Source organism: Pholcus phalangioides, unplaced genomic scaffold, assembly GCF_987345545.1.
Source record: "Pholcus phalangioides strain wild (caught in Gottingen) unplaced genomic scaffold, Ppha-v1.0 ptg000011l_1, whole genome shotgun sequence".
In the NCBI taxonomy this organism is placed as follows: domain Eukaryota; kingdom Metazoa; phylum Arthropoda; class Arachnida; order Araneae; family Pholcidae; genus Pholcus; species Pholcus phalangioides.
Genome location: NW_028301604.1, coordinates 4,669,173 through 4,694,909, shown reverse-complemented (window position 1 = coordinate 4,694,909; position 25,737 = coordinate 4,669,173). Strand labels below are relative to the sequence as shown.

Here is a 25,737-nt window from a genome sequence, read left to right as displayed (position 1 = left end):
CATACTGGTTTGAAAGTTGATTATATGTTGACTTACCGACGTGACTGGGAATCTGTCCTTTTAACCTGATCACCATTTAAAACTGACCCTAAGTTTGGCTTGTCTTCATTTTCTGAATTTACTGGTGCAAGTCCTAGCAATGTTCTAACTCTAGCAGATCTGACATCAATAATTGTATCTGTATATCCAATTTCTTGAAGATACCTATTAAAAAAAATAGGTTTATCTATTACAAAAAAATATGTTATGCATACGCACCAATCAAAATAATATTGAATTATTGTTTCATTAGTTATCCTAAACCTTGTAGAATTTACGTTTCATAATTTTTTTAAGGATAACAATCACAGGTGAATGAAAAAATCATTTATGCAAACGCAGCCTGGGGTTACCAGGAACTTATATATATTTCTGCTGACAAGACTTGAGTTAAATTCATCTACATCTGGAACAAATTATTATCATAACAATGGGATAGCCTGACACAGGATTAAAATGGGAAATGTTACTTATAAAATAAAACACAGAGGATCGCGCTAAACAGGAAATCTTGATGGGTATTAGTAAAAGTTGACCATGAAAATAAGTCATACTAAGCAGGATCCACTGTATTCTCTGAATCATAAGCGAATACTGGCTCTTCAAATGGGGGGAGCCTATTTTAAACCTCCACCCTTGCGTCTATGCAAATAAAAAAATTTTGGGGAACAGAAAGTGGTGGAGCGACCCCCCCCTCCCCTGTACCTGCCAATGCTCTGAATTATATCATCCTATATTGCATATGTGCGTAGCTCAACATTCATTAAGGCACTATAATTCCTTGTGAACTTGAAATTTATATAATTCCCACACAGTACACGTGTCTTCAGTAAAGACCCAGGTTTTCTCAACAATCTTTGTTCTGGGGACCTCTGCAAGTTGGAATAATAACTTCACTGATGATGTTTGTGTATCTTAGAAGCCTTTAATTTAAGCTAGTAATAGAATATGTGAGTACATACAGTCAAACCTCATTAGTGCGTCACCCGGTTAACACGTCACTCCGCTTACCGAGTCACTTTTTGGAAGTCCCAATTGTCCTCAGGCAGGAATTGGCACAGCTATGGCTTACTCCGCTTACTAAGTCATATTTTTGCTCTACCAAGAGTGACTCATTAATGAGGTTTGACTGTATATAGTACGATCTCATTAACTCACTGCCTGAGTAACTGCCTTCCTTCACGCCAAGATACATTACTGTTACTGGTTATGAGAGCTTCACCATCTACCGGCTCATCTGCAAAAGGAATGAAAAAATATTTTCAAAATTGTGTGATATACATTAAACTCAAAATTAATCCACCGTTTCATTCTAAGAAATAATAGTAACAAAACCTAATGTAGATATAAATATGGACACCTGGGAATACTATTAACCTAAATTTTTGATTTTCAGCTTCACAACAAAAAAAAACTCAACTCCGGGGAATTTGAATAAGCTTTCTAGATAAGATAGCATCTAGGGGACCTTCCTGTAATCGTAAGAGATGTTATAACAATAAGGTATCATTTTTAGCTACACACAGGGTCACAAAGAATTAACCTTTTTGAGAACACAAAATTTTTGATAAATGTGGTGGACTTATATACAGTTCACTCCTAGATAATTGATACAGAAAGGGAAAAACATTTTCTTCCCTCCAACTTATTTTTCCTCTACTAGAGTGTACGTTTCAATATAAAATAAAAAAGAAATGCCAAAATCAGTCTCTCATAAACTATTGCTAGACACTTCTTTCTGTCCCTCCTCTTTCACATAATACAAACAGAAAGCTATCATCCATACTGACAAAAATAGCACATGGGGAAAGTGCTATTTTTGCGCCATTTATATTATATAAATAATGTATATTAAATTATATTTATATTAAACATTTAGTGCCACTTTATATTAAACAATTTTTTGTTTCGGTACGGTTCCAGAGGAGGGTGGCTGGTTGACAAGGCCATCAACCTCGTCTAGAAGCATGACTAGTTGACTGAACCCCCAACAGCCTACATGCAAAAAACAACCTATTGTTTGAACCCTTTACTCTCGACGATAGTCCTTCCCATAAAACATGCCCTTCCCTTATCATGAACCTTAAAACACCATTGCGGAGCAGATAAAAAATACAAATAAGTGTTTCTGTTAATGGTTTAATTCAATAATTCAATTTCAAAAATGCTTTTGAATTGTGGACAGCAAAAAAAGTTTGGTGAACTCTTGAGAATTAAAATATTTTTTGTACTGTACGTTTTATATTAAACAATTTTTATTTATGTGTGTGTGTGTACATGATTTGCATTTGGATTTATTTTTCCATCTTGAGCTTGATACAAGTTGTTTTGGGATCGGCGCAATTTTTATGACGCGTCAATTTGGCAAAGGTTCTCTCTCATTTGGCTACAACATTTTCCCATCTGATTAGGTAAATTGTTGCAAATGATAAAAAGTCAGGGGAACCCTGATTCCATCTGAATGCTGGGGCTCCAATCTACCCAAGTAAAGCAGAGATCAGATTAAAAACCAATTTTTTTCTAGAAAAATCTTAGTTTCTCAGAAATGAACCAAAGCCAAAACCACCAAAGAGTTTCAGTTAAATCAGAATCGAATATGATGAAATTATTACTAGTAAGGCAATGCTATTATTTTATATTATTTTCCCAACAATCTCCAAAAAATTTTGATAATTTATACAAGTAAACCAATTCCCTTTTCGATTCTTTGCAAAGGCACGTGTGCAATCTTGTGGGAAATAAAGCAAATTTATGCTGTAGATATGCTGTCTTTGAACACAGGTTGGCAGCCACAAAAACTTTTACTGTTATTTTCAGTATATAACCCGCAGAAGAAAAAACTTTCTCTGAAATCAGAAAATTCGGCATATTCATTCAGGGACTTTGATAGCCCACGGGTTATACCAATAACAATACAGGACTTTGTACTTCAAGGTAGTAGAACTATTTTCCAAGGTCACAAGATAACGTGGTTGTGGTGAGGCGTCCTCCTCCGTACCCTTTTTCCTTGTCTTGGAAAGAACACGTCCCGTGAACAAAATTTTCTCTCTCTCATGCTTCTTTTTCCTAAATTCCAGGTATTTGATGCACCACAGTGCATTAGCAGTACCTACGCGAACCAACAAACAAGAATTGGCACAAATGAGCAGGGATTTGGCGCCTTGGTGCACCATGTAGCAAGAGAACTGTTTCTGCACAGTTTGGCGCAGCTCTTGCACCTCTACATAATAGAAGGAAGTGGCTGTGTTGATTGAAATGAAATATGTTTAAAGCCCATACACAGGTAATAAAAAATGATTAAAAATCCAAGGTGGCAGGACCTACCAATGACTAACAATTGCACATGGCAAATCAGTAATTGGTGAAACCTCTCCTGGAAAAGATGCATGATTGTATACATCTACTGAGTGATGAAGATTTCTGATCTCATCCTGTGATACATTCTGTCAAGTATTCTTAAATTCTTGCTCTGGATCTGCAAAATTGTGTTGGCAAAGGGTCTGGAGACTTTGCAGTCTAAACAAAATATCAACAGCAACAGATACCCCAAAGCAGAATGTTTTGTATAGTTCTGCAATGAGCCCTCAGCTGACTGATAATGTTCTGCAGTGAAAATTCTGTAATAGTGTTTTATGTTACAGAGAGTTATTTTCTTTAAGTTTTTGCCAAGATTGTATTGTAACATACATAGTTTTCACCATATTCTGCTTTGGGAAGAGGCGTTCCAGATATAGAGAGGGGCCAGGTATTTTGATGTTGGAAAAATTTCTTCAAAGTAAAGGGAAGAAAGTTATTCATTACATCTTATTTTCCCAAAGAAATTACAGGCAGGAAAGTAAATTATAAAATATTAGAAGATTTATTGAGAAGAGAGTTAAATATATTTGTGCTACAAAACATTTTGAAAAAAATTAATCAAAATTTTTTTTTCTCAAGGAAATTGATTTAAAATTAATTTTTTTCCATAGATCAGATATACCAGACATAGATCATTACCTATATCATCAAATATTGGTGCTTTTAAGTCGGCATTGTTAGGATCTGTACCATACTTGAGCTTATGTATTTTCACCCTGCATGAGAAAGAAAAAAATTAGAAACAATTCAATTCACCAGCCTTGTATACAACCCAAATTATATGGGCCTGAACAAACCTCACCCCCCAAATATATGACACCATCTCAATAATAGCTATAGAAATATTTAGCTTGAGTCCTCCCAATATTTCCAATAACTTTGCTCCTATGTCAGCCCTATATAGATTCCACATAACACAGCCACAGACAATGACTGATTATACTGTATATATTAGTTGTTATTATATTGTTTCTCCTAGAATCAGTGAAACATTAACACTTAAGAGTTCCTCTGATACATTAGGTAAATTCAAAGTTTAAAGCATTTATATAAATTACAAAAAAAAATACTAGCTAATAGACTTGCCATATATTATACTTCCAGGCAATATGTGTGAATTAGGAATGCAGAATATAAGGAATACTCCTTTTATCAAATGATTTATTAGTAGGAACATAAGAACTTAATTTTACTTTTTACAGGAGCACTATACCAAAAAGAAAATTATTTCATTAACAATTATCAGAACATTTACATTTCAGCACTCTGTTAGACCTAATGTGTATTGCATGCATTCATCAATTGTCATTCAACTCATTGCATCCCACTAGCAGAATATTTCACAAAATTTTGCTGTCGCTTATTAAACCAAGCACAAATAATCCATTATGCTCCACAGTTCCTTGAATCATCAGCTATAAATAATAAATAAAGCTATAAATAAAATAATCAAGGCTTGACAAATCAAAAAAAAAAATTAGCGAAAACAAAATTTCTTCCGGTCTAAGCACCTTTTTCTTTGAAAAAATAAAAATGCTCCCTTTTCTACTTTTCTGAATTTTAGTGACACCTTTAGTAGATATGCTAACATAAATTTAAAAGAATTTGTGTTGTCTTCAGACACATTTTAACCACATATAAAAAACTTTTGGGCCAAAAATTCTAATTTTCAATCACCATTGGTGACCTGGCGCTGGAATTTACCAGTGCTTACTAATAACTAATTATGCTTGGTGCGTTCTTCTTTCGTAATTCAAAATTATTGATATTAAAGGAAAGACGGATAAAGGTCAGTTGAGGTCCCAGGTGCAAAAAAAAATATTGGACCCCTTAAATTAGAAGAATGTGTAAAGTTGGGTATTTGTGGGGGCCCTTTAGAAGTCGGGGCCCAGGGTGCATGCCCGGTGTTAAATCCACCTCTATATTGAAGGTAAAAATACTTGTACATACAACAGATGAATGTGAGTGTGTGAGAGAGAGAGAGTATACCTTTCTTGTTTCAAAGCATATTCTAACATTTTTATCCTCCTTATTAAATCATTCTTTAAATTTTCTTGCCCTTTTCTCTCTCCTTGCAAGAATGCAATGCGAGCCTAAAAAACAAAACACAACTTTTTTAATCAAATAGCAAAACTAAAAACTGAATAAATAAACATTGAGTCATAGATATGTAATTTATATAAACAAATCAAAAATTACACATTTGAGCCATTGAATGGAATAATTTTATTTTCTTAGATTTATTTGCTTATCCAAAAGAGGAAAATTTCACAAAACATATAATCCAATGAAATACACAAGTTTTAATGAATGCAACCTATTTGTAAGACAATTTATATGCTGTGTTATAGTGCATTAGAACCTCTCTAATCTTAACTCCTCGGAACCTATTAGATTCTGGATTACAGAATTTTCTGGATTGTTTCTGTCCCAAGTTTTCATATTTAAAGCAGTAAAATGCCTTTTTGATCCCTTTGATTCATATCTTCCTTTGAAAAAAAAACTAATGAAGCGATCAGAACAAATTTTTTTAGACAAATTTATGTCTTAAAAAATAAAATAACTCATTTTGTTTCTTATTTTAAAAGTTATAAGAACCTTGATTTTTTTTTTTAACTCTTAGGCCAGTATTACACTATAAAAGTTTTCTAAAAGTCCTTTTATAAAACTTCAACCAATTCAACTTTCCAATAAAATTCAACCAATAATATTATGTTGCATTTGCTCGAATGTAGCCTATGAGCTTTATTGGTTAGATTTTATAAAAGGGATTTTATCAAACTTTTATAGTGTAATACTGGCTTTAGATCTTTCTACGATGTGAAAAAATAATTTAAAGTATTTTTGTGAGAAGTGCCCCCAATACTCCTTACTCTCCCTTAAATATCTCTCAACAAACATCTTTATCCAAATAACAGAAAATTGTAATTGATTCACAGCATCTTTAATAACCATCATTAAAAAACCCTTGACAGATTACCCTATTTTTGTTTGCGAAGTTTTGATTCGCATCACATCGTTGGTTCCCATGCGAAATGTGTGGTAGTCTGTGAAATGACCTGCAGCTCATTTATGTATGAGAGAGATAGTCAAAGTATTTATAAGATTTTAAATATTTTTTTTCATAATTTAAATTCCCATCAGTGTTCCTATTCTTCCAGATTGTTCTGCAACATACATCACAGTTTTTGGCATATTTTGCTTTGGGGGATCTTAAATAAATTTATGTTTCTATTTCTCTCTCTCGCTTCAAAAATATATTTTTAGTTAGCACTTTCAAATTTATTACTTTTAAAAATAATCTATTCTTGTGTTGGGAAAAAAATGAATTTTTCTTATTCCATAACTATCAGGATAATTTTTTTTAAGTCCAGAATATATTATCAAATTTTATTAAACTCATTATTAATTAATAAAAATATCAGTGACTAAATTAATCTGTGAATTTTAAACCTACAGTTAGTTGAAAAATGTCACATTGCAAGTTCTTTTTCAAACATTAGAGATGATGTGATAGTCAGCTTTTAGCAAACATAACCACTAAAAAGTGCTATTAACTGTTCAAATTGTGCCAGGGGATTCACATTTATGATAATTGTGTATAGAGTATACGTAAATTATTTAAATATGTGTCAATAAAAGTGATAATCTCTCTTCTGAGCTACATTCCTTTTAATAACAAATGCATTATGGTAACAATTGAAAAACAAAAATTCTCAATTATGAACTGTCATTCAAATTCAAAATAACTATAATTGGTGGTTATTTATTTTCATTCAGCTAGATATCTACTCATCATTTCTACAAAGTAATCTTTGTGATTAAAATATTATAAATTGTGAAATTTTTGGATTATTCAGATCACGTTTTTATAACCTTTTGTGTTCTACAGACCCCTTGTATGAATAAGATGAAATCTCTCTGAACCCTTCTCTAATATTTGGTGTAAAACATGAAAATGAGTTAACTGTTCTTGTTTCAAGGCTCACAGACTTTGAAATCTTTTCAAGGACTCCTGAATAAAAAATTATGATTTATAACGCAACTGGCAAGGGGAAAGAAAAGAAAAAAAATGTATCTACTATGATTTTATTGTACTACAAGAGGTCTATCCAGCCAAAATTTGGGTCCATTTCCCAAACCCCTCAGTTTCAGATCTGAAAAATGTACCTTTCACAAAATTTTGGATCTGAAAAATGGACCTTTACAAAATACAAATTAATGAAACCATAACTTCGACATTCCATTTCTTTTGTGGAAAAAAAACTAGATTATTTCACTTCCCACAAAATTACTTAATTTTTACAAAAGTAACACCCTCTTCACAATAAGGAAAATTTTAACAAAAACAGGAACCTACAAAAAAAATCTGGACCCCTGAATGCATTACCTGTTTCATGAATTCTATTAATGATAACTTTTTCATTATACACTTTAACATTATGCAAGAATAATTGAAGTTTTGGGATATTAAACTTAAATAGAACATTTGTACAGATAATAGTTTTAACTTACTTTTACTAACTAATAATATGTAGCAGCAAAACAATGAAATAGGTTCAATAAATGAAAAATAAACCTACTAAAAAAATACATACTTCTAAAATCAATGTTGTTGATTTGAACAATAATGAAAACAAAATTAATTTATTTTACTTTTGATATTATGTCTGTCTTCTAAAATTTGTCTCAGTTTCTGTGACAGCACACAAACAATTAATACTTATCACAACAATGTGAGATAATGAATTAAACTTTCAACTGAATAATAACTGACACATGCTTTCATTTATCTCTATCAATTATAAATTTTAAACAATTAAGAAGAAATAATGAATGAAATGCTATCGGGAAAAAAAGACATTATGTTAGACATGCATATTTCAATAACTTCAACTAATAATTTAATAGAAATAAATTCTTTTGCAAAAAAAATGTAACCATTATGAACTTCCATAAAATCAATCAATCAACCACATCAACCTACCATCTCTCTCATTGCAGTAACTTCATACACAAACTACACATGGAAATGAATTGAGATACAACTTATTTCACCAAATATAAACGTTAATATTAACTTTAATCAATGATGTATATGAACCTAAGCATCAATGAATTAAGTTCATTACAACACAGATATTGAATACATCATAATACTTATATCTTTAACGAATTCAAACAAGAAGTTACAAATTCATTTATAATGAATATTGGTTACATAGAACTAAAAACTATTAATAAATATTTGACATTAAAAAAATTTATTATGTGAATAATGTGAACACTGTGATGAAGAGAACTTTAAAACTGAGATAAACATTTAAAAAAATCTGACATTAGTACAAACTACCTATAATAAAAAATATTCAAACATAAAATAACTATAGCGATTTTATCAAAAAAATTTATCGTATGTATTTAAGAAACTAAACAGACTAAAAGCTTGCTATCTAAGCATTGAAGGTTTTATTAGCTCTATGACATGGTTAGAGATATAGACGATCCGAAACTAATCAAAGCAATAGATAACAACATATCACCAGTATAATCAGGTATCCTCCATAAAAATTATACAAGCTAAATAGTTACATCATAAGAGGTAATATAGATTCGCAAAAGAAGTTTCGTTACAACATATACATCAAGGTTCATCGGAAATAGTTACGCTTCGAAACTAACTAAAAAAGCCACATAATTAGAAATAATTCTTAAAATTTATATACACTGGAAACGAGACAGTGTACTCAAACAAATAACATGAGTAACAATCAGAAACAAAAAACTGATCAATTAAACAAATCATCTAAATGCACCTACTTGTAGTTCAGCTCTCTCCACTTCCCACTGAGCTCTTTCCATCTCAAACCTCGCCCATTCATGTTGAATGTAGTGTAAAATGCCAGGAATGGAATAATGAGGTCTTTGGCTGTGATCTTCTTGATTTTGTTTATTATTAATATTGATGCCCGAAGTTGGAGCACCAAGCTGCCCTCCCGTATGATTCTGAGTAGCTGAGACGTCCTCCATCACTATACAGTCGCCATTACCGATTCTCGATACACAAAACGAGAAAAAGACTTCAGTCTGATGCCCACTGGACAAGTGAAAAAACTGGCAACTGCTGTCAGCACTACTGTACCGCCAACAAATGATTTGGTACCGAAAAAATAACGTACATAGAGTGGATTAAAATGATAATTAAAACGAAACATAAACTTAATAATTGGAGAGAGAAATGAATTATCGAATTGATATTAAGTAAAGATTAAATGGTAGGTATGGTCCACGTCATTTAGAATTTATCTGAAGCTTTTGAAAAGAAATTGTTTTAAATTCAAAAGAAAAAGTTATAAAATATTATTCATATCTAAATTAATTAATATCACAGTTTTTTTAGTTTAAAAAATTAATTAATTAATGTCACGCGGTTACGAAAACCAAGCTCGAAATTAAAGGAAGAGTAAAACTATTGCCCAGTCGCCACCGCGAATGCTAAAAGCGTTGTCTGCTATTTGGGGATGATGGGATCTAGATCTGTCAATAATGGCATAGGAATGTGTGTGTAGTTTAGTTTATTTAATTCTCTACTTAAAAAATTTACGGTAGACTAAAATGATTGGTGATGTAGCTTTATTCTCTTTTTCTCTGGTCGATGTCGGAGGCCTGTTGTTCCTTACTGTTTACGTTGTATCCTTTTTTTTTTACAGAATGGTTTTTGTACCTTGGACTTTCTACAGGAATTGAAACGAAAAATGTTTTATTCATCTCTCTCTCTCTGAAAGTCTTTTCTCGAAAATCATAACCGTCGCTCTCTCTCTCTTGTAACAATTGATAAAATAGATATCTTTTATTTTTGGTTGTTCTGAATGCTTTGAAAGGAAGGGTCAGTTTAAAAGATATTTGTAGTTTATGAAAAAAGTGAAGGTAGAGAGAGAGAATTCTTAATGATATATATATGTCTTAATAAACGATGTATATGTTTCGTAAATAAATAAATCTGATCTCTTATTATTGTGTATAATCACTGGTAACTTTGGTAAATTTCACTGCATTTGTGAAATTTTCTTACCAGGGATTATGTATAACTTAATTCCCAAATGAAGTTTGTAAGTTTGATGAATGCGTAAAAATTAAATACATTATCCATTCATTTTACCACTTATCAGTCTGTCCCCCATATTTCACGTATGTATTACGCATATTTTGCTATTAAAGCTAAATTAAAATTAGTAGAAAAGATAAAAACGTGAACATTATTATCAATCTTGTAGGCTTTCTTCACACATATCAACATGTGCAAACATAATTCATATTGCCAATCAAATTCATCATTCTAAACCATACTTGCCAACTATTATGGAATTTCTGAAGTTTCTATGGATTTCTGCCATAAAATACAGAACTACTGCGACTCTTGAAAAACTGCAGAAATCTGTTTTGCTTTTTTTTAGAAACTACTTTTGTTCAAAAGGATTTCTTTGAATTCCATTATACTATTGAGTGCAAAATAACATCAAAGATCTCATCTCCAAACAATAAATATCAAATTAATTAATCAAACAATTGACATAAAAAGATGTGGTCTGTCTGCACTAAGATCACTTATTGTGGCCTAGAGCTGTTTTTGATAAGTAAAAAAAAATTCAAATTTCACTCACAGATGGCATCGTAAAGCGAACAATTTGATATCTATATATAAAATTGTTTTCTGTGTGTGTGTTCTTGATACAGATCTGCAATTTCATACCAATCTTTGTCAAATTTTGTATGTGTACCGAATAGGCCTCCAAATTAAACAATGGGCTGCTTTAAAAGTTTGTCAGAGGTGGACAAATGCATTATAAGGTCAAAAAACTGTCCAGCAATAATGAATTTTGGAATGTCTACTTTTGTTACCTTGGTTCCCAAACAATGGTTTGTCGCTTTTTTAACTCTCCCAGTATGTAAAAAAATCCGGGCAATGCCAAGTATTAATGCTAGTTTGATATAGAATGTCTTATTCTCACATTTTTTTTCTGAAGTTGAAAATTATGTAATTTAATTAACGTTCTAAAAATTGATTATAGAATTTAAAAAAAACTTTGGAAATTTTTTGGGGACCCCCATTCTCCCCCAGTGATAACCATTGTCCATATGGAGAGGCTTGGTTCCAAGCTTGGCATGTATGTTCTAGATTTAGATTCATGCGTTTTGTCTGGTAAAATTTTTAAGTAATTCATTGACAATTTATCGTATTTACTAACACGAGCTGGACATTATAAATACTTTAAATTTCTGTTTTATAAAAGTGTTAATCAAAGCACTAGTCATTGAACAGACTGTAGTTTGATTCCGTTTGAGACAGTGACTATCTTAGATAGGTTTCACTGTACATAAGCTAAATCCCCACCCCATTACTCAAGCCACTTCCCTTCCCACACACACACACACTTGCCTTCATCTCCATAATAACCTATGGAAATATTGAGTTTGAGGCCTCCCCCCAATATTTTCAATAACTTTATGCTAGGGCTTGACGATTTGAAAAAAGTTTAGGCACCAGCAAAATTTCATTTTTGCTAGTCAATTTTTTCCCCAATAAAATCGCTCTAAAATAGTATATTTTTACTTGTCCAGGGCTTAGGGTCTCCTTTACATACTAGTAGACACACTTTTGCATAATTTCCGATAATTTTGTGCTGTCGTTTGACTTGAATTAAGTTGTCATACATAAAAAATATAAGGCACCAATTTTCTAAATTTTTAGTCTGCATGGCAATCTGGCGCTTGTCTAGCCCTGCTTTACACTTATGCCAAAAAATGAATAAATTTATTACACTTGTTTAAATGGTTGGTGATTATGTGTAATCACTGGATTTATCGCTTTTACTATAACACGTATTATATATACGTACTCCGAGTAGTTTTTCTCAAACTGCTTATCTAAATACAGCCAAATTTTTAGGATATCTTAACACTTAAATGACCGCATATTATTTCCCATAGGCTTACTCTAACACCGGCAATTTTCTCGTTTGAAAATGAAAAACAAATACGTATAGGAAATTAAAAATCAAAAAATTTTTGTTGTCTGCCTATTAAGTCTCGGCATTGAAACACGAGAAATCTTGTGAGCGGTCGTTTAAGTGTTAATGAGAATATGGGAGAGAGAATTATGAAATTTAAAAACAAGTTTAATTTTCTACCACCAGGTGAAAAAGTGGTACTTTTCATTGCATTTTCCCATGGTCTATATATTGTATATGTTACAGCTAAAGCTCGAAAGCCATTAATGTGCACATTACCTAGCTAATCTGTAGAATAACTGATTTCTGCACTTTAGCGGTAACATATATACCAAGTTTCAATGGAATACGTCTACTGGAATGCAGGGCCATCTTTAAAAGCATCATGGGGCCCCAGGTGGAGTGATTTTTCTTGGGTCCTATCTGACGAATTCTCTAAAATTTCAACCAGTTCTTATTTTTGTAAGGTCCCCTCTTCTCTTGAGGTCCCGGGCCCACGCATTAAGACGGCAGAGACTAATGTAGCACTAGTGAGCATAGGCACCGTAACCAGGGGCTGAGACCATTTGGGCCCCCCCCCCAATAAATTTTGTAAAGGGGCTAAGCCCCTCCAATAATTTCTGAAAAGAATGTAAAATGCACCCTCTCCCTCATCTGCGTACTCGCTCAAGTCCAGTATATACGGGACGACCAACAACTTTCAGCCCTCCCAATGTTTTCTTCACATTGGCGCTTCTGCTCATGACAGAACTGACAGAACTGCTACTGACACTACTCCAACCTATGTAGCTCTTGTTCTGGAGAATGTATTCCATTGAAACTTAGCATATACACTGTATGGTCCAAAGGAAAATTCAATAAAGTGCCACTTTTTCACTTGGTGGTCGAAAATTTATTAATTTTTTTTAAATTTCATAAATCTTCTCGTATGGTCTCATTAAGATATCCTGAAAGTTTGGCTGTATTTGGATAGGTACTTTTTGAGAAAAACTACTCAGAGTATTGGAACTTTAATTATAATCACCCTGTATATAAGAATATTAAAAAAAAAAAATTTGAAGTATTCTTGATTCACACACATTAAAATAGTCTAATATTGATTCATTAAAATATTCTATTGTTATAATGAGCTGCATTATATATTTTATAGTTCTTATCATGGGCTAATGATTACTAGATAACAAAGTCATCTTTAATATTTTAATGTATTTCAAGAAAATGTTTTAGCCCCCACAGGGCAAAAGCTGGTAGGGTCCTAGCATTTTAACCTCACCTGCCCCACCAAGATAATTTTTTTTACACAGTAGCCACTGCTTATAAGGATCAAATCGGTGAAACGAAAACCAAAAATTGTTTTAACATTAAAAAATCATCTGTTATAAGAATCAGATTTCTGCCTCTGTTTATTTCAGTAGTAGGAACTTGTATGATATTTTTTAAAATTCACAATGTTATTTGTGGAGGACTACTTATTGTCACTTTTACCTTTGTAATAAAACCATTCCCCATATTGACTGTTGCCTTTCCTCTTTGCCCCCCAAACAGTAAGGATTACAGCTTTGTAGTAAAGTGAGCTTCCTTTCAATGAATGACAAAACTTATCCGCAAGAAGTTTATGGTTTAAAAAAAAAAGAATTAGTCTTTTGTCAAAGAAGTTACTGATAAGCAAGTCTATCTACAGCAGTGTTTCCAAAGTGGGCAGTATCATCCCTTGGGATGGTGGAAGCTACAGGTATAACATAAGATCCTATGGGTTGGTTTGAGTTGGGGGGGAGGCAATGAGATTAAAAAATGTGAATAAAGGGATGGTCAAACAAAATGTTTGGGAACATCTATCTGATCAAAAGCATTCGGTCAATAGTCATGACCCCATATCCTGGAGTAGAGCCTTACGCGCTCACACACACACACACTGGAATCTTTGGTGGTCCCTGGTCCAGACTTTTCACGGGGCCCTCTGGTGAATTAGTGTGAAAAAACCAAAAATGATAATCATCCCAGGGTTGAAGCCCTGTCAGCCCCCCCCCCCCTGTGTGCATGGCCGGGGGGGGGGGAGGGGGCACCATAATAGAGCAGTAGTAGTAGTACAGTTATTGTGTAGCATTTTTTTAATCAGTCTACATTAACATCTATATGCTATAGATGTTAAATCTAATTTAAAATGTTAGAAATTAAACTATTCATTAAAAAATCAATGAGGTTTTTTTTAAAAAATATAATCTCATCTGAAGGTCACCCCGTCCCCGATTTTGCCTACCCAGTAGTAACTGTAAGAGTAACATAAAAAATTACTGGATGTAAGAATCAACTGCTTATAAGCATCAAAATTGGCTGAATCGAACTAGATTCTTATAAGTGGCGGCTTCTGTACTATAGTTGAACCCACTTATAATGAAGTAGGAAAAAAACAGTGAATCTATTCCTTACATGTGAACTTTGTTATATCCGTATCAGCTTGAAAAATGATGAGATTGCATGCACAATACAGTTTTCAGTGGGTTTTTTTCTTTTTTTTGTGATCTGAATGTTTTGCATTTAAATTGTTTTTACCAAATGAACATGCAGAATGTCTTTTGTTTTAGTAAGTGCGTGGACGGACACCCAAGTTTTTTTTTTCAAAGAGAATAATGATCTTTGAGTAATTCCAATTTTTTTTATACCTCACTTTCTTTTCCCGTTTTTGGCTTATAACTCAACTGCATAGCTATAATTTTTGAAACAATGTATGTGTGAGTCAGTAGCGTTTTGCACTTGGACATTCTCAAAATTAATTTGCACACGATGAAACCACCATCTGAATCTAGCTTGAGAATGGAAAATGTGCACTAAAGGGGATTTGAAGGTTAAATTCTTTTGAATAAATAACCTCAATCCTTTCTTTCTACTGAGGTTTTCTACAAGCAAAAGATTTAACAGAAAAGTAGGGGAAAAAGAAGCAAAATAAGATTTTACAGTACTAAAAACAGCCTTATACTAGAATGTCTTCCAAGGATACATTATCAGTTGCAGAAAGGTACATTTACTGATAAGAATATTTAGATAAGATTACAAAGAACTTTGCGACAATTCCATGTTTGAAAATTGATGGAAAATTCGTTATTGGTGTACTGTGCTGAAATTCGTGTTCGTTATACAAGCAATCAAAATAGCATAGATAAGCAATACAAAATTCACAGCACATGGAAAAACTTAGTTACATGTAAATATTCATAATACCCGTGTTCGTTATAAACGAGTCTGACTATAAATTTACTGTAGCTACCAAATCCCACCTTAGAGGCTCCCCACCTTGGCTCTATGACATACTTTTCAGTCATTGCACACATGATGTTAATATATTTCATGTATAATGGTAAATCTTTTATAACAATACTTTTTTCTCTGGTCCCTTGAGCATCATTGGAAAAGTGTTCCACTGTATCGGAAATATAAAAAAAACCATTTAATATACATCAGGGCTTGACAAATTCCAGGCGCCAGGTCCCCATGGTGAATAAAAAAATTTATAATGCCACCTAAAATTTTTTATGTGCAGTTACTAGCTCAGAAAAAAGAAATGGCAATATACTTTGTTGGTACCTTTATTTGTTCTCAGTTTGTCAAGCCCTGATATATATATGTAATAGTCGCTACTCAGTCATGCAAACTAACAAGTTTTTACAATGTAATTCTCTGGTCCAGAGCAGTATGCCATTTATTTCCCATTTATGAACCTTCAATCTTATGAACTAGCCTAATTAAAGTTTGTAAAAACAAGCATCGACTATAATATTCAGTCAGACGTTGGTATGTCTCACTTTTAATGTCACCCTCATTTCCAATGTCAGTTTTTAAAGTTCGCTGTCAGTATAACTAGCAAATTGAGATCACTCATTATATATATATTAAGTCACTCTGCTGAAGTAATCTTTATTTAGTCTCTAGAAGTCTGACTACATAAATTTTTTTTAAGCTTCAATGACACAAAAGACACATGTTTGTAAAGGATCTGATTTTGATTTATGAAGTTCATGTCAATAATTTATGAAATGGATTTTGATAATTCAATTTACTATTTCTTTAACTGTCACACATATAATCACATTGTCCGACTTGGAATGTGATTACTTAAATGCTCAGCAATGCTGCTCGAAACTCAACCAAGTAAGTGTTGTTCTACCCCTAAAGAGTTTTGACAATATGATTTAATTCTTTATTTTGTTTCGATTTTTTTATAGATAATTGTATAGAGGGCAATGACAACTAAATAGTAAGTTATAAGTCAAGAACAGTTGCAAAAAAAATCTGAAGTTATAAATAGAGATGTAATATTCTCATCAAGGAGAATATTTAAGAATATTCTCAAGTTATTTATAATAACTTGAGAATATTCTTATAAGTTCTTGATGAGAATATTCTCCTGTTATTTATAATACAGTTACATATAATATCCTTGAGAATATTCTCTGGAAGGACTACTTTCATAAATTACTGGGGAATATTCTTATAGAAAATAATAAGAATTATTCTGAAGTTATTAATAATAGTATAATAATATATAATAGTATTAATAATAAATAATCTCGATAAATAACTTGAGAATAATTATTATTTTTGATAAGAATATTCTCTAGTAATTTATAATAGTAGTCCTTTGAGAGAATATATTCTCAGTTCCTGTCTCTCTTCCCGTCAAGATGATGGGAATATTGAAGTTTGTAGACCACAATATTAAAGTTTGAAAGCAAGAAAATTAAACCAACAGGGCTGAATTGCACAACTTTTAAAGAAATGCTAGTGATACAGAATTTAAGTGTATGTGCATTGAAGAAAACAACAGTTCTGTATCTTAGAATGAAGGTGATTATATAAGAAAAGCATCCTTTATCAACTTTGATTTAATTTTTGTTGTGAACTTATTTCTGAAAATTTACTTAATTTTAAAATAATTTTTTAAGGTTTTAATCTAAAGGTTTCTAAAATCTTTATAACCAAACTTTTAAAACCTCTCATCATGACCTGGAGACTCGAACTAAAAGTTGCCATTGGGGGTGATTATACCAAAAATTGTTTTGTTGAAATGTTTCAGGCAATTAAAACTGATTTATATTTTATACAATATAAACAAAATTAGTAAGAAAATTTAAATTATTTAAAAGAAAAATGAATATTCTTGATTATTCTCTAATTTTTACATCTAGGAGAATCTCATCTCACCTCACATTTCTAGTTATAAATAATTTAATAATATGCTTTTCATATTTGAAAATTTCATTACATTTTGGAGTTAATGCAATAAAGTATGAAGCAAAACCTTCCGTAAAGAGTAATTTTTTATTAAACAGTTTCAGTTTTGTGTAATAAGGCTTTTATGTACTGTATTTCACTTTCGATAGTGAAACCAGCAACCCCATTATTATAAATGAAAATGACTGGCAAAAAATGACCAACTTAATAAAAAAAAATGACATAGACATATAATACAAGAGTTACAAATGTCAAATGTTCTAGGTATTAACAAAGAATTAAAACTGGAATTATCTAGGGTAGGGCTTGACAAATCAAAAAAATATTTAGGCACTAACCCAATTTCTTAGGAGCCAAGCATGGTATTTTGCTTAAGAAAAACAATCCTAAATAATGTTTTCTTTTACTTTTCCCATGAAGTAGGGCTGGGAATCAATTAAAATTTTTAACTGGTTTATCAAAAATTCTTCTAAAATAGATTCTATAAAAATATTTTATTCACTTTGTTCATCTATTCAATAGATGAAAACAAATATAGGAATAGGTTAAGAAATTTAGGCTTCCCACTTCAAGCAATTTACACTGAAGTGCCAAAAGTCATGGGATACCTCTTAATATTGCTGCACTTCGCTAGGTAAAAGGAGGTCTCACGCGATTTTAAGAGGTATCCCATGACTTCAGTGCTTAAGTGCCAAAAGTCATGGATACCTCTCAATATCATGTGGGACCTCTTTTTACCCAGCAATGTGCAGCAATATTAAGAGATATCCCATGACTTTTGGCACTTCAGTGTAATATGCTGAACATATTTTGCCGAAACCTGTAATTTCTTCACGTGGATCTTGTAGTTTTTTAAAGACATCTGTTACGTTTGGTTATTATTCCCTGATTTCAAAACTACTTTTGATTATACTGTTGCTTGTTTTCCTAGAAACTCCTCTCGAATGGTACTTGTGAGGAGATGAGCTGATGCTTCCAAGAATACAGAAAACTACTGTTCATAGCAGAGACAATACATTTTGGTCGTTTTCTGAAACTTCCATCAAACTGAATTTGAAACTGAAATCATCAATTTTCGTTGAATATAATTTGATCAAAATATTGATTCAAACATTTTTTAAATATGGTCACTTATCCAAAATGTTCTGTACAGAATATGATTTATAAAACATCACTAATCAGTTTTAAAAAAAATTGTATTAATTCACAAACTTTTGATAAAAGTTTTAATCAAATTTTGAGTTGATTAACTGAACTAAAATTTTTAACTGTGATTAACTGATCCAATTAATCAGACCAGCCCTAGTTAAAAGATGTAGCATAATGAGAAAGAACTCAGAAAATTTTATCACCCTTTGGACTTTAATTTAGAAATTTACTCTAATTTAGTAACCGCATTTAGAAAATTTTAGGTGGCAATACTAATTTTATAGTTGCCATGATGACCTGGTGGCTGAGATTCGTTCTGATCTGGATTATATGCTATGTAAGGGTAGTGTTTCTCGAACTCTCTTGGTCATAGAGCACTACTCTTTAGGAAATAAGCCTTCATAACATAGAGAACATTCATACTCAGTCAGTATATTTTTGTGAAAACTTAACATCTCAGGGCATGACAAATCAAGAAAAAATTTGAACCATGCATATTATTATAATTTTTTTAGAGGAAAAAGAACAGTCTAAAAAAAGGGTTTTTACAACTTTTTCAGGGTTTAATGACAGCCTTTGTATGTTGGCAGAAATATTGACATAATTTCCAAAAATTCTGTGCTTGGGTTCAAAAATTATGTGCAAAATTGTAGGCATTAATTAATATTTTAGCTTTGTCAAGCCCTGTTTAAGATAAATAGTTCTGTATTTGGATAATTATAAAATGTTTAAATTTTAACTTCATTAAAATTTAATGAAAATTGATCAAAACAGTCTTTTCCTTGAAAATATTTTCAGGGAAAATACTGTTTTTGAAGCGATTTGAATTTATTTTCAATACAAAACGAAATCTTATTTCCAAATACTTGGACTTAATTCATATAAAGCAGGGACTGACAAAGCAAAGGAAATTTCTTAAGAGCTAACAAGAGCAATAGTCCAGTCTTTTTTTAAATAAATTTTCATAAAATCACCAGGTCCATGAACCTTTTTCTCTGTTATTAAACATAAATTACAGGAAAAAAATTCTGTCCTGACACTCAAATTTAGAAATTACACATAGAGAAAATACCAATCGCAAGAGCAAATACCTATTTTTTTTAGTTGTCATGGCAATCTGGTGCCTGGGATTTGTCAAATCCTGGTAAGAAGGTGAAACACTCTTTTTAATAATATTTAATATTTGTTTCTGTTTGCTATCATTGCTTTAAATTTAGTTTTCATAAATTACTCTCCAAAAGGTCATGTATGCTACAGTTGACTCAGTCACTTGTGTACTGCACTTTTTCGAGTGATAAAATGATATATTTCATTTCAGTACTTTTCGTGGTGTGTACCAAGTAATCAATTCCAATCTTTTTGAAATAGTGGGTCACTCCAGAAATCATTTTTCAAACTTTGGTCACTTTGCTGCTACTCATCGAAGGACATTGGATACTCTTTTTAATCAATCTTCCTATGACATGTTGGCAAATTCAAAAGTAAGTTCCTAACTATTTTAGTCAAAATTCATCGAATTTATTCAAGGACTGAAAAAACACTCAATATCCAAATAAAATTAAGTACTGTATATTTAACTTACCTTTGAAGTTTTCCTCAAGAATTTTATAATATAGCTTGTGGGATATTATCACTGGGATATTTATCCTTGAGTAAAAATATAATTTTTCAACTGGATCAAATAGAATATAATACAAAAATAAATAGAAAGAAATATAAGTACACAAAAAAATATTCATAAAAATTCATTAGAATTTCTTGGAGTCAGTATGCCTGTGAGAAAAAATTATTGGATAGGCTATGGCTTTGAATTAGCCACAAGAGCTTAAAATGAACTTAAAAAAGATGTATAGACCATGGCTTTATTATGAGAACTTGTGGTACTATTTGATATATAAAGTTGAAACATACTAAATTCAAATGCTCAGTCAATCAGCTTATATGGTTTTATTTGACTTTTAGTCTCTATATGCAACTTGCCTTCACTGTCATAATATTCCATACACTAAAATGCATAAAATAACAGCAGAATGATGAAACAGACAAATGTTTAGTTTTTTTTATTTTGCCTTCACAAAAAAATATTGAATAAGAACTGGTATTGAGGATTTCCAATATCCAACCCATAATGAGTGAAAAAAAGTGTCCAGTTTCCTTGTTGAACTGGAATTTCTGATTGAACGTAATATATTTATATAAGATGTACTTGAAAAAGGTTTTACTTTTACAGGAAAATCTCTGTTCCTTCTGGAAACTTTGGTATTTTCGATCCTACTGAAATTCATAATCGTGGCAATCTGAAAAAACATATGAGAGATTCAATGATATGTCTAGCCTTTTACTTAATTTTCTTCTTTATCCACCTTTATTGGTAAGTATTGTTCATCTGGATTTTCTTCATTTTCACAATGTATTTGAGATATCACCCATGCCCTTATGTAAATCTTACAAAAAAAAAAAGGGGGAAAAACATGGTTAAAACAATGTTGCTCTCAATATTTTTATTTATCATGGATTTTAATTTTACTAAGACCAGCATCAGATATGTAAAAAAAGCAGCCTTGTATCATGACATTTCCACAAGCATTTTCAACCAATCGGAAGTTAACATTTCATTTCATGTTTTATCTCTTGTCTACTGGACATCAAAATATGATTTGTGGTTTGATTGTTAGAAACAGCAACTTGTCCACTCCACTGGGCAATTTCCCAATTTTTATAAAGCCCAATTTTTTTTTTTTCAGAAGCAGTATTTTTTGTAACAAACATGGTAAAAGCTTGACTTCAAAACGATATTTCCTAACAATGGAAGACCAGCATAATATTGAGATATGATTTTGTCTGAATTCATAATATTTCCTTGATTGACTAAATCAGTGTTCCTTCAAATTTTTTGATCATCGAACACTTCTCTTTAGGAAATTTAAAATATGGGTTTTTAACAGCTAGCTGATGTGAAGATAAAGAGATAAATAAATTAAGAAAGAGAAAATTCAACTGCTCTTGCAGGGAATCTAACCCACATCCTCTCATTTGCCGGGTGAGCACCTTAAACCATTATACTACAAAGGCAATGAATATCTCAAGCTTTCCTTAGAGCTCATGTGCACTGAACGGGACCACACATGGATGGTCAGACTTAATTTAGACCAAAGCTCACACAATCACTGGTGGTGTAACTTATCACTAGATGGTGACTTATCTGAGGATGATGTCACTCTTCGCTATCCATGCAAAGGTTTTTAACAGCTGGTTGATGCAAAGATATATTTAAGAAAGAGAAAATTCAACTACCTTTGAATTGGTAAGTGAGAGGATGTGGGTTCGATTTCCCTTGAGGGCAGTTGAATTTTTTTCCCTAAATATATCTTCGCATCAGTCAGCTGTTAAAAACCATCACATGGATAGCTGAGAGTGACATCATCCTCGGTCATAGTTAAGTCATTATATTTTTTGAAAGCTGAATGTAAAGATTACAATATAATTATTATAATACAATACAATTATTATAAGATGTTTTTTAATGACATTGTTTGATTTCTACTCTAAAAAAACTGCCTTTAATGAGTGACACATTTTAAATTGAAGAAAAATTACTTACAAAAGTTTGTGATTACCACCGAATGCTACAAATTCCCTTCAGAACTTATAGTTCGAGAAACACATCAAAGCTACCCAAATCATTGTGTATTTGGATCTGCTTCCAACGTTTTTAATGATCAATTTTAATAGGGTTAGAAGTTTCACACAGATTGTACTGCAGCTCAAAGTTTTTAAAATATGTTTCTACTATTGTTTTTAAAGCATTCAAGAATCGTGAACAGTTAATTCTTTTTTAAGACAGAATTTTTCATTCATGATGTAAAAGTTCTATACATTACAAGAGGAACTAAATGTGAGTTGTGCACCAAAATTATTTCAGCCATTGATTTTGTTTCTTTTCTTTATAGTCTAATCATAGCTCTACTGACAAAGTCACCTAGTGCAAGCTCAGGCATATCTGAAGAATTCTGATAGCTGTCATGAGTGTGTAGTTTCATACTGAATGTCACATGTACATATTTCAAAATGTGATCACAAACTCGTAACAATCATATTCTATCTGTGACTTAAACTTTATTTTGTAAACGGCAAAAAAAAAAAAAGTTGCAGATAAGCTTATGAGTATTTTATTTTTTTTGCAAATATGATTGAATTAGTAGAAAATCATTGTTCCAATGTAAAATTTTGAATACTGTCTCAGATTATTGTCCTAGTTTGAGGGGCTTGTTGTTTTCTGTGTGAAGTCCAAAAGAATTGCAATGTAATAAATTTGAAAAATGTTTGAACTTCTGAAAATAATATCTGTTATATGCATAGTACTTTTTAGTGCAAAATTTCGCAACTGAAGAAAACCATTTGTTATTTTTATTTGTTACCTTTTTTTTTCTTTTTGCACAAACTGCTGCAATTAATGAATCTCTTGAACGTTAATAGATGGTCATGGGTTTTGTATATTGTAAATATAAAAAGTGTTACCACAGAGAGTACAATAGGTATTGTACATATCTTTCATATAACTTTTTTTGTAAATCTAATTTTTCTTCTGCATGGCTGAATCGCTGCCTTTTGAAGAAAATATTTGTTATATTACATGTTAAATATTCTTCTTGAAACAAAAAAAATGAATTCCAATCATATCTTGTTCCTATTTTCTATTCTTGCCTTTCTTTTTTTAGTCCACATACTTTTGTTTTCAATCACCAGCATCAGTTAATTATAAAATAACAGAAAACATTATTTTCTGAAAAATAGTTCTATTTCAGAGTCTTTTGAAGAAACTGTTTCATTTAAAATTTTATTTCAATGTATATTGTGCATTGCACATATCATCATACTTGTAAAGGTATAGCTGGGTTGTTTTATTGGAATTTCATTACATGCAATAAATAGTTATATATTTGCTTGGTGAGAAAGCAAATTAATGTTTCACCTCTTAAAATTAATTTTTAGAAACTTATCACAGATCTGTTTACAAATTTGAGCTTAGAATCAAGTTTTAACAAATAATCCCATTTGGTATAAGAAAATCGTTTTGCAAATTGGAAATTTATATTCTACCTTTCTCATGTTTTTGTGTTTTGAGTAATTTTTTCCACATTCCATCCATCCAGTTCTGCGACAGCTTTTTTTCTAAGTAATTCAGTCACAAATAAATAGGTCTAAATAGCTGAATATTTTCTGAATGATATATTGTTAAAATAAGACCGTATGACCTATATACAGCTAAGAATTTATTAAAAAATATTTACTGGAAATATTTCAAAACTTTTGTGTCTTTTCATTTTAACACTTCCTATGCGGGCGATTTTCAGCTTTAATGGTAGAAGTGTTTTATCATTTCTTTTTTAGGCTATGTTCACACTGAAGCACTACCACTGGTTCTGTGATTTCAGGTTTTTTACCAATCCGTATGTCTGTATAGCCAACCTTAGGCACAGCACTGACGAGATATTGCAATCCTGTCACCCTTCTTGCTTTTTTCCCCTCTCATTAACACACAAAGGTTAGGAAAAAGATCTAATAAAAAAAAAATTTCTTTTTCTCTGTTTTAAAAATGTGACAAACAAATTATTCTACACTTGGCAACTTTCTGCAGCAGAAGAACAAGTTTTAAATTCAAGTCAGGCAAGGTTTGACTGATCTCGGTCCCTCACTTGCAATGTGTTAAATGTTGCTTCTATGTCATGTATTTATGCTAACTTATAACTATAAATGTAGGAACATCACCTATTTATGAGACCATTACACAGAGCTACAAACTTTTGCAAAGTTTATGCTTCTGAGATTCTGATGGAATCAGATGTATTTGATCATGTAAAAACTAAATTAGCCATGGGTTCTTTTTTTATGGTGACATCTTTCCATCCATATGCTCAAAGTATGTACAGTGTGCACAACTTTTAACCAAACGATGGTGATATCTTGGGTTCTAAAAGTTGTATAATGAAGCGGTTTTTACCAAAAATTATGGTTTGTGATTTTCTACCCGACTATGTGCAATTCGTCTTGATGAGGGGTCATATACATATTTAGTATTGTTCAAACTTCAAAATCTTCAATATAAACCATTATTTTTTTCTATCTTATCTGATTTATTGCATTGACCCTAAAAATAAAATTTTATTGCTGTAAGTATAAAAATGAGAGAGATATGAGTGAAAATGTGTTTGGGGACACTCCCAACATTGAGAAACTGAATTTGAAGGTTGATTGCAGGGGGAAAACACACACACTAAAGAAGTTTCGAACAATAAATACTCCATATGCTACCCGAGTGTTTGGATCTAGTGCTGTTAAAAAATAAATCATTTTTATTTTATGGAGGTGAAAAACACTTTTTTTTTATTACTCTTCATTTTAGTGACTTTATATCTGATTGAACGAATATTTTTACCATAATTATTTCAAATGTGTCACAAAGCAATTGTTTGTGATGACAATTTAGAAAAAATATAAGAATTTTCCTTTAATCATTGCACTATTTTATATTATAACTTTGTTTCATTTTGCAATTCCCCAATTTTTAATAATGCTATAAAAAAAAAATACGGATGAAATGGAATGTCATGGTTTTAGCAGAGACTACCACCAATTGCCACTACCCTAAACTTGGTGCACACTAAAATGATTTAAGCTATTGGGAGACTGTTATTTATTATTATCTCCATAAATATTAACATCAATCTAATTGTATGGTATTAATTTGTGAATTCTTTGCACATTATTACATTTACCATTTCAGCTCATGAATGTTGTCTAAGGAATGAAACAAATTTCTGAAACACTGAAAAATTGCAAAATTTCATTGTTTACTCGAATAGTTAAAAAACAAAAAATGTTTGAAAAAGTTGGTGGGTGACTTATCTATTGTATCACAGTATACTTAAAACAATAATTGCCCATTTCAGTAAAGTTA

The 25,737-nt window shown here is 31.5% G+C and overlaps 2 protein-coding genes across 2 annotated transcripts in view; one reads left to right on the top strand and one right to left on the bottom strand.

The window, feature by feature from the left end:
- Positions 1 to 9,502, bottom strand: part of Cka (Connector of kinase to AP-1) — a 64,222-nt gene extending 54,720 nt beyond the window's left edge. Inside the window, exons 1-5 of the mRNA XM_089238878.1 lie at positions 9,217 to 9,502; positions 5,386 to 5,489; positions 4,036 to 4,112; positions 1,198 to 1,276; positions 37 to 204 (exon numbers count right to left, since the gene is read on the bottom strand). Coding sequence (XP_089095004.1) covers positions 37 to 204; positions 1,198 to 1,276; positions 4,036 to 4,112; positions 5,386 to 5,489; positions 9,217 to 9,426 — 638 coding nt within the window. The 5' untranslated portion in view covers positions 9,427 to 9,502. The remainder of the gene's footprint in view (positions 1 to 36; positions 205 to 1,197; positions 1,277 to 4,035; positions 4,113 to 5,385; positions 5,490 to 9,216) is intronic.
- Positions 9,503 to 9,889: 387 nt separating this feature from the next.
- cnir (cornichon-like protein) lies at positions 9,890 to 24,076 on the top strand. The gene is made up of 5 exons (XM_089238877.1): positions 9,890 to 10,086; positions 16,479 to 16,547; positions 20,148 to 20,260; positions 21,010 to 21,150; positions 22,730 to 24,076. Exons 1-5 carry the CDS (start codon positions 10,012 to 10,014, stop codon positions 22,791 to 22,793), a joined length of 462 nt encoding a protein of 153 aa, XP_089095003.1. The 5' UTR covers positions 9,890 to 10,011; the 3' UTR covers positions 22,794 to 24,076.
- The last annotated feature ends 1,661 nt before the right edge of the window (positions 24,077 to 25,737 follow it).

Coding starts and splice junctions, on each gene's coding strand:
- cnir (XM_089238877.1), top strand. CDS start 10,012: ATGATTGGTGATGTAGCTTTATTCTCTTTTTCTCTGGTCGATGTCGGA. Junction 16,548..20,147: donor GCTGCTCGAAACTCAACCAA/GTAAGTGTTGTT, acceptor TTTTTGAAATAG/TGGGTCACTCCAGAAATCAT. Junction 20,261..21,009: donor ACATGTTGGCAAATTCAAAA/GTAAGTTCCTAA, acceptor TTACTTTTACAG/GAAAATCTCTGTTCCTTCTG.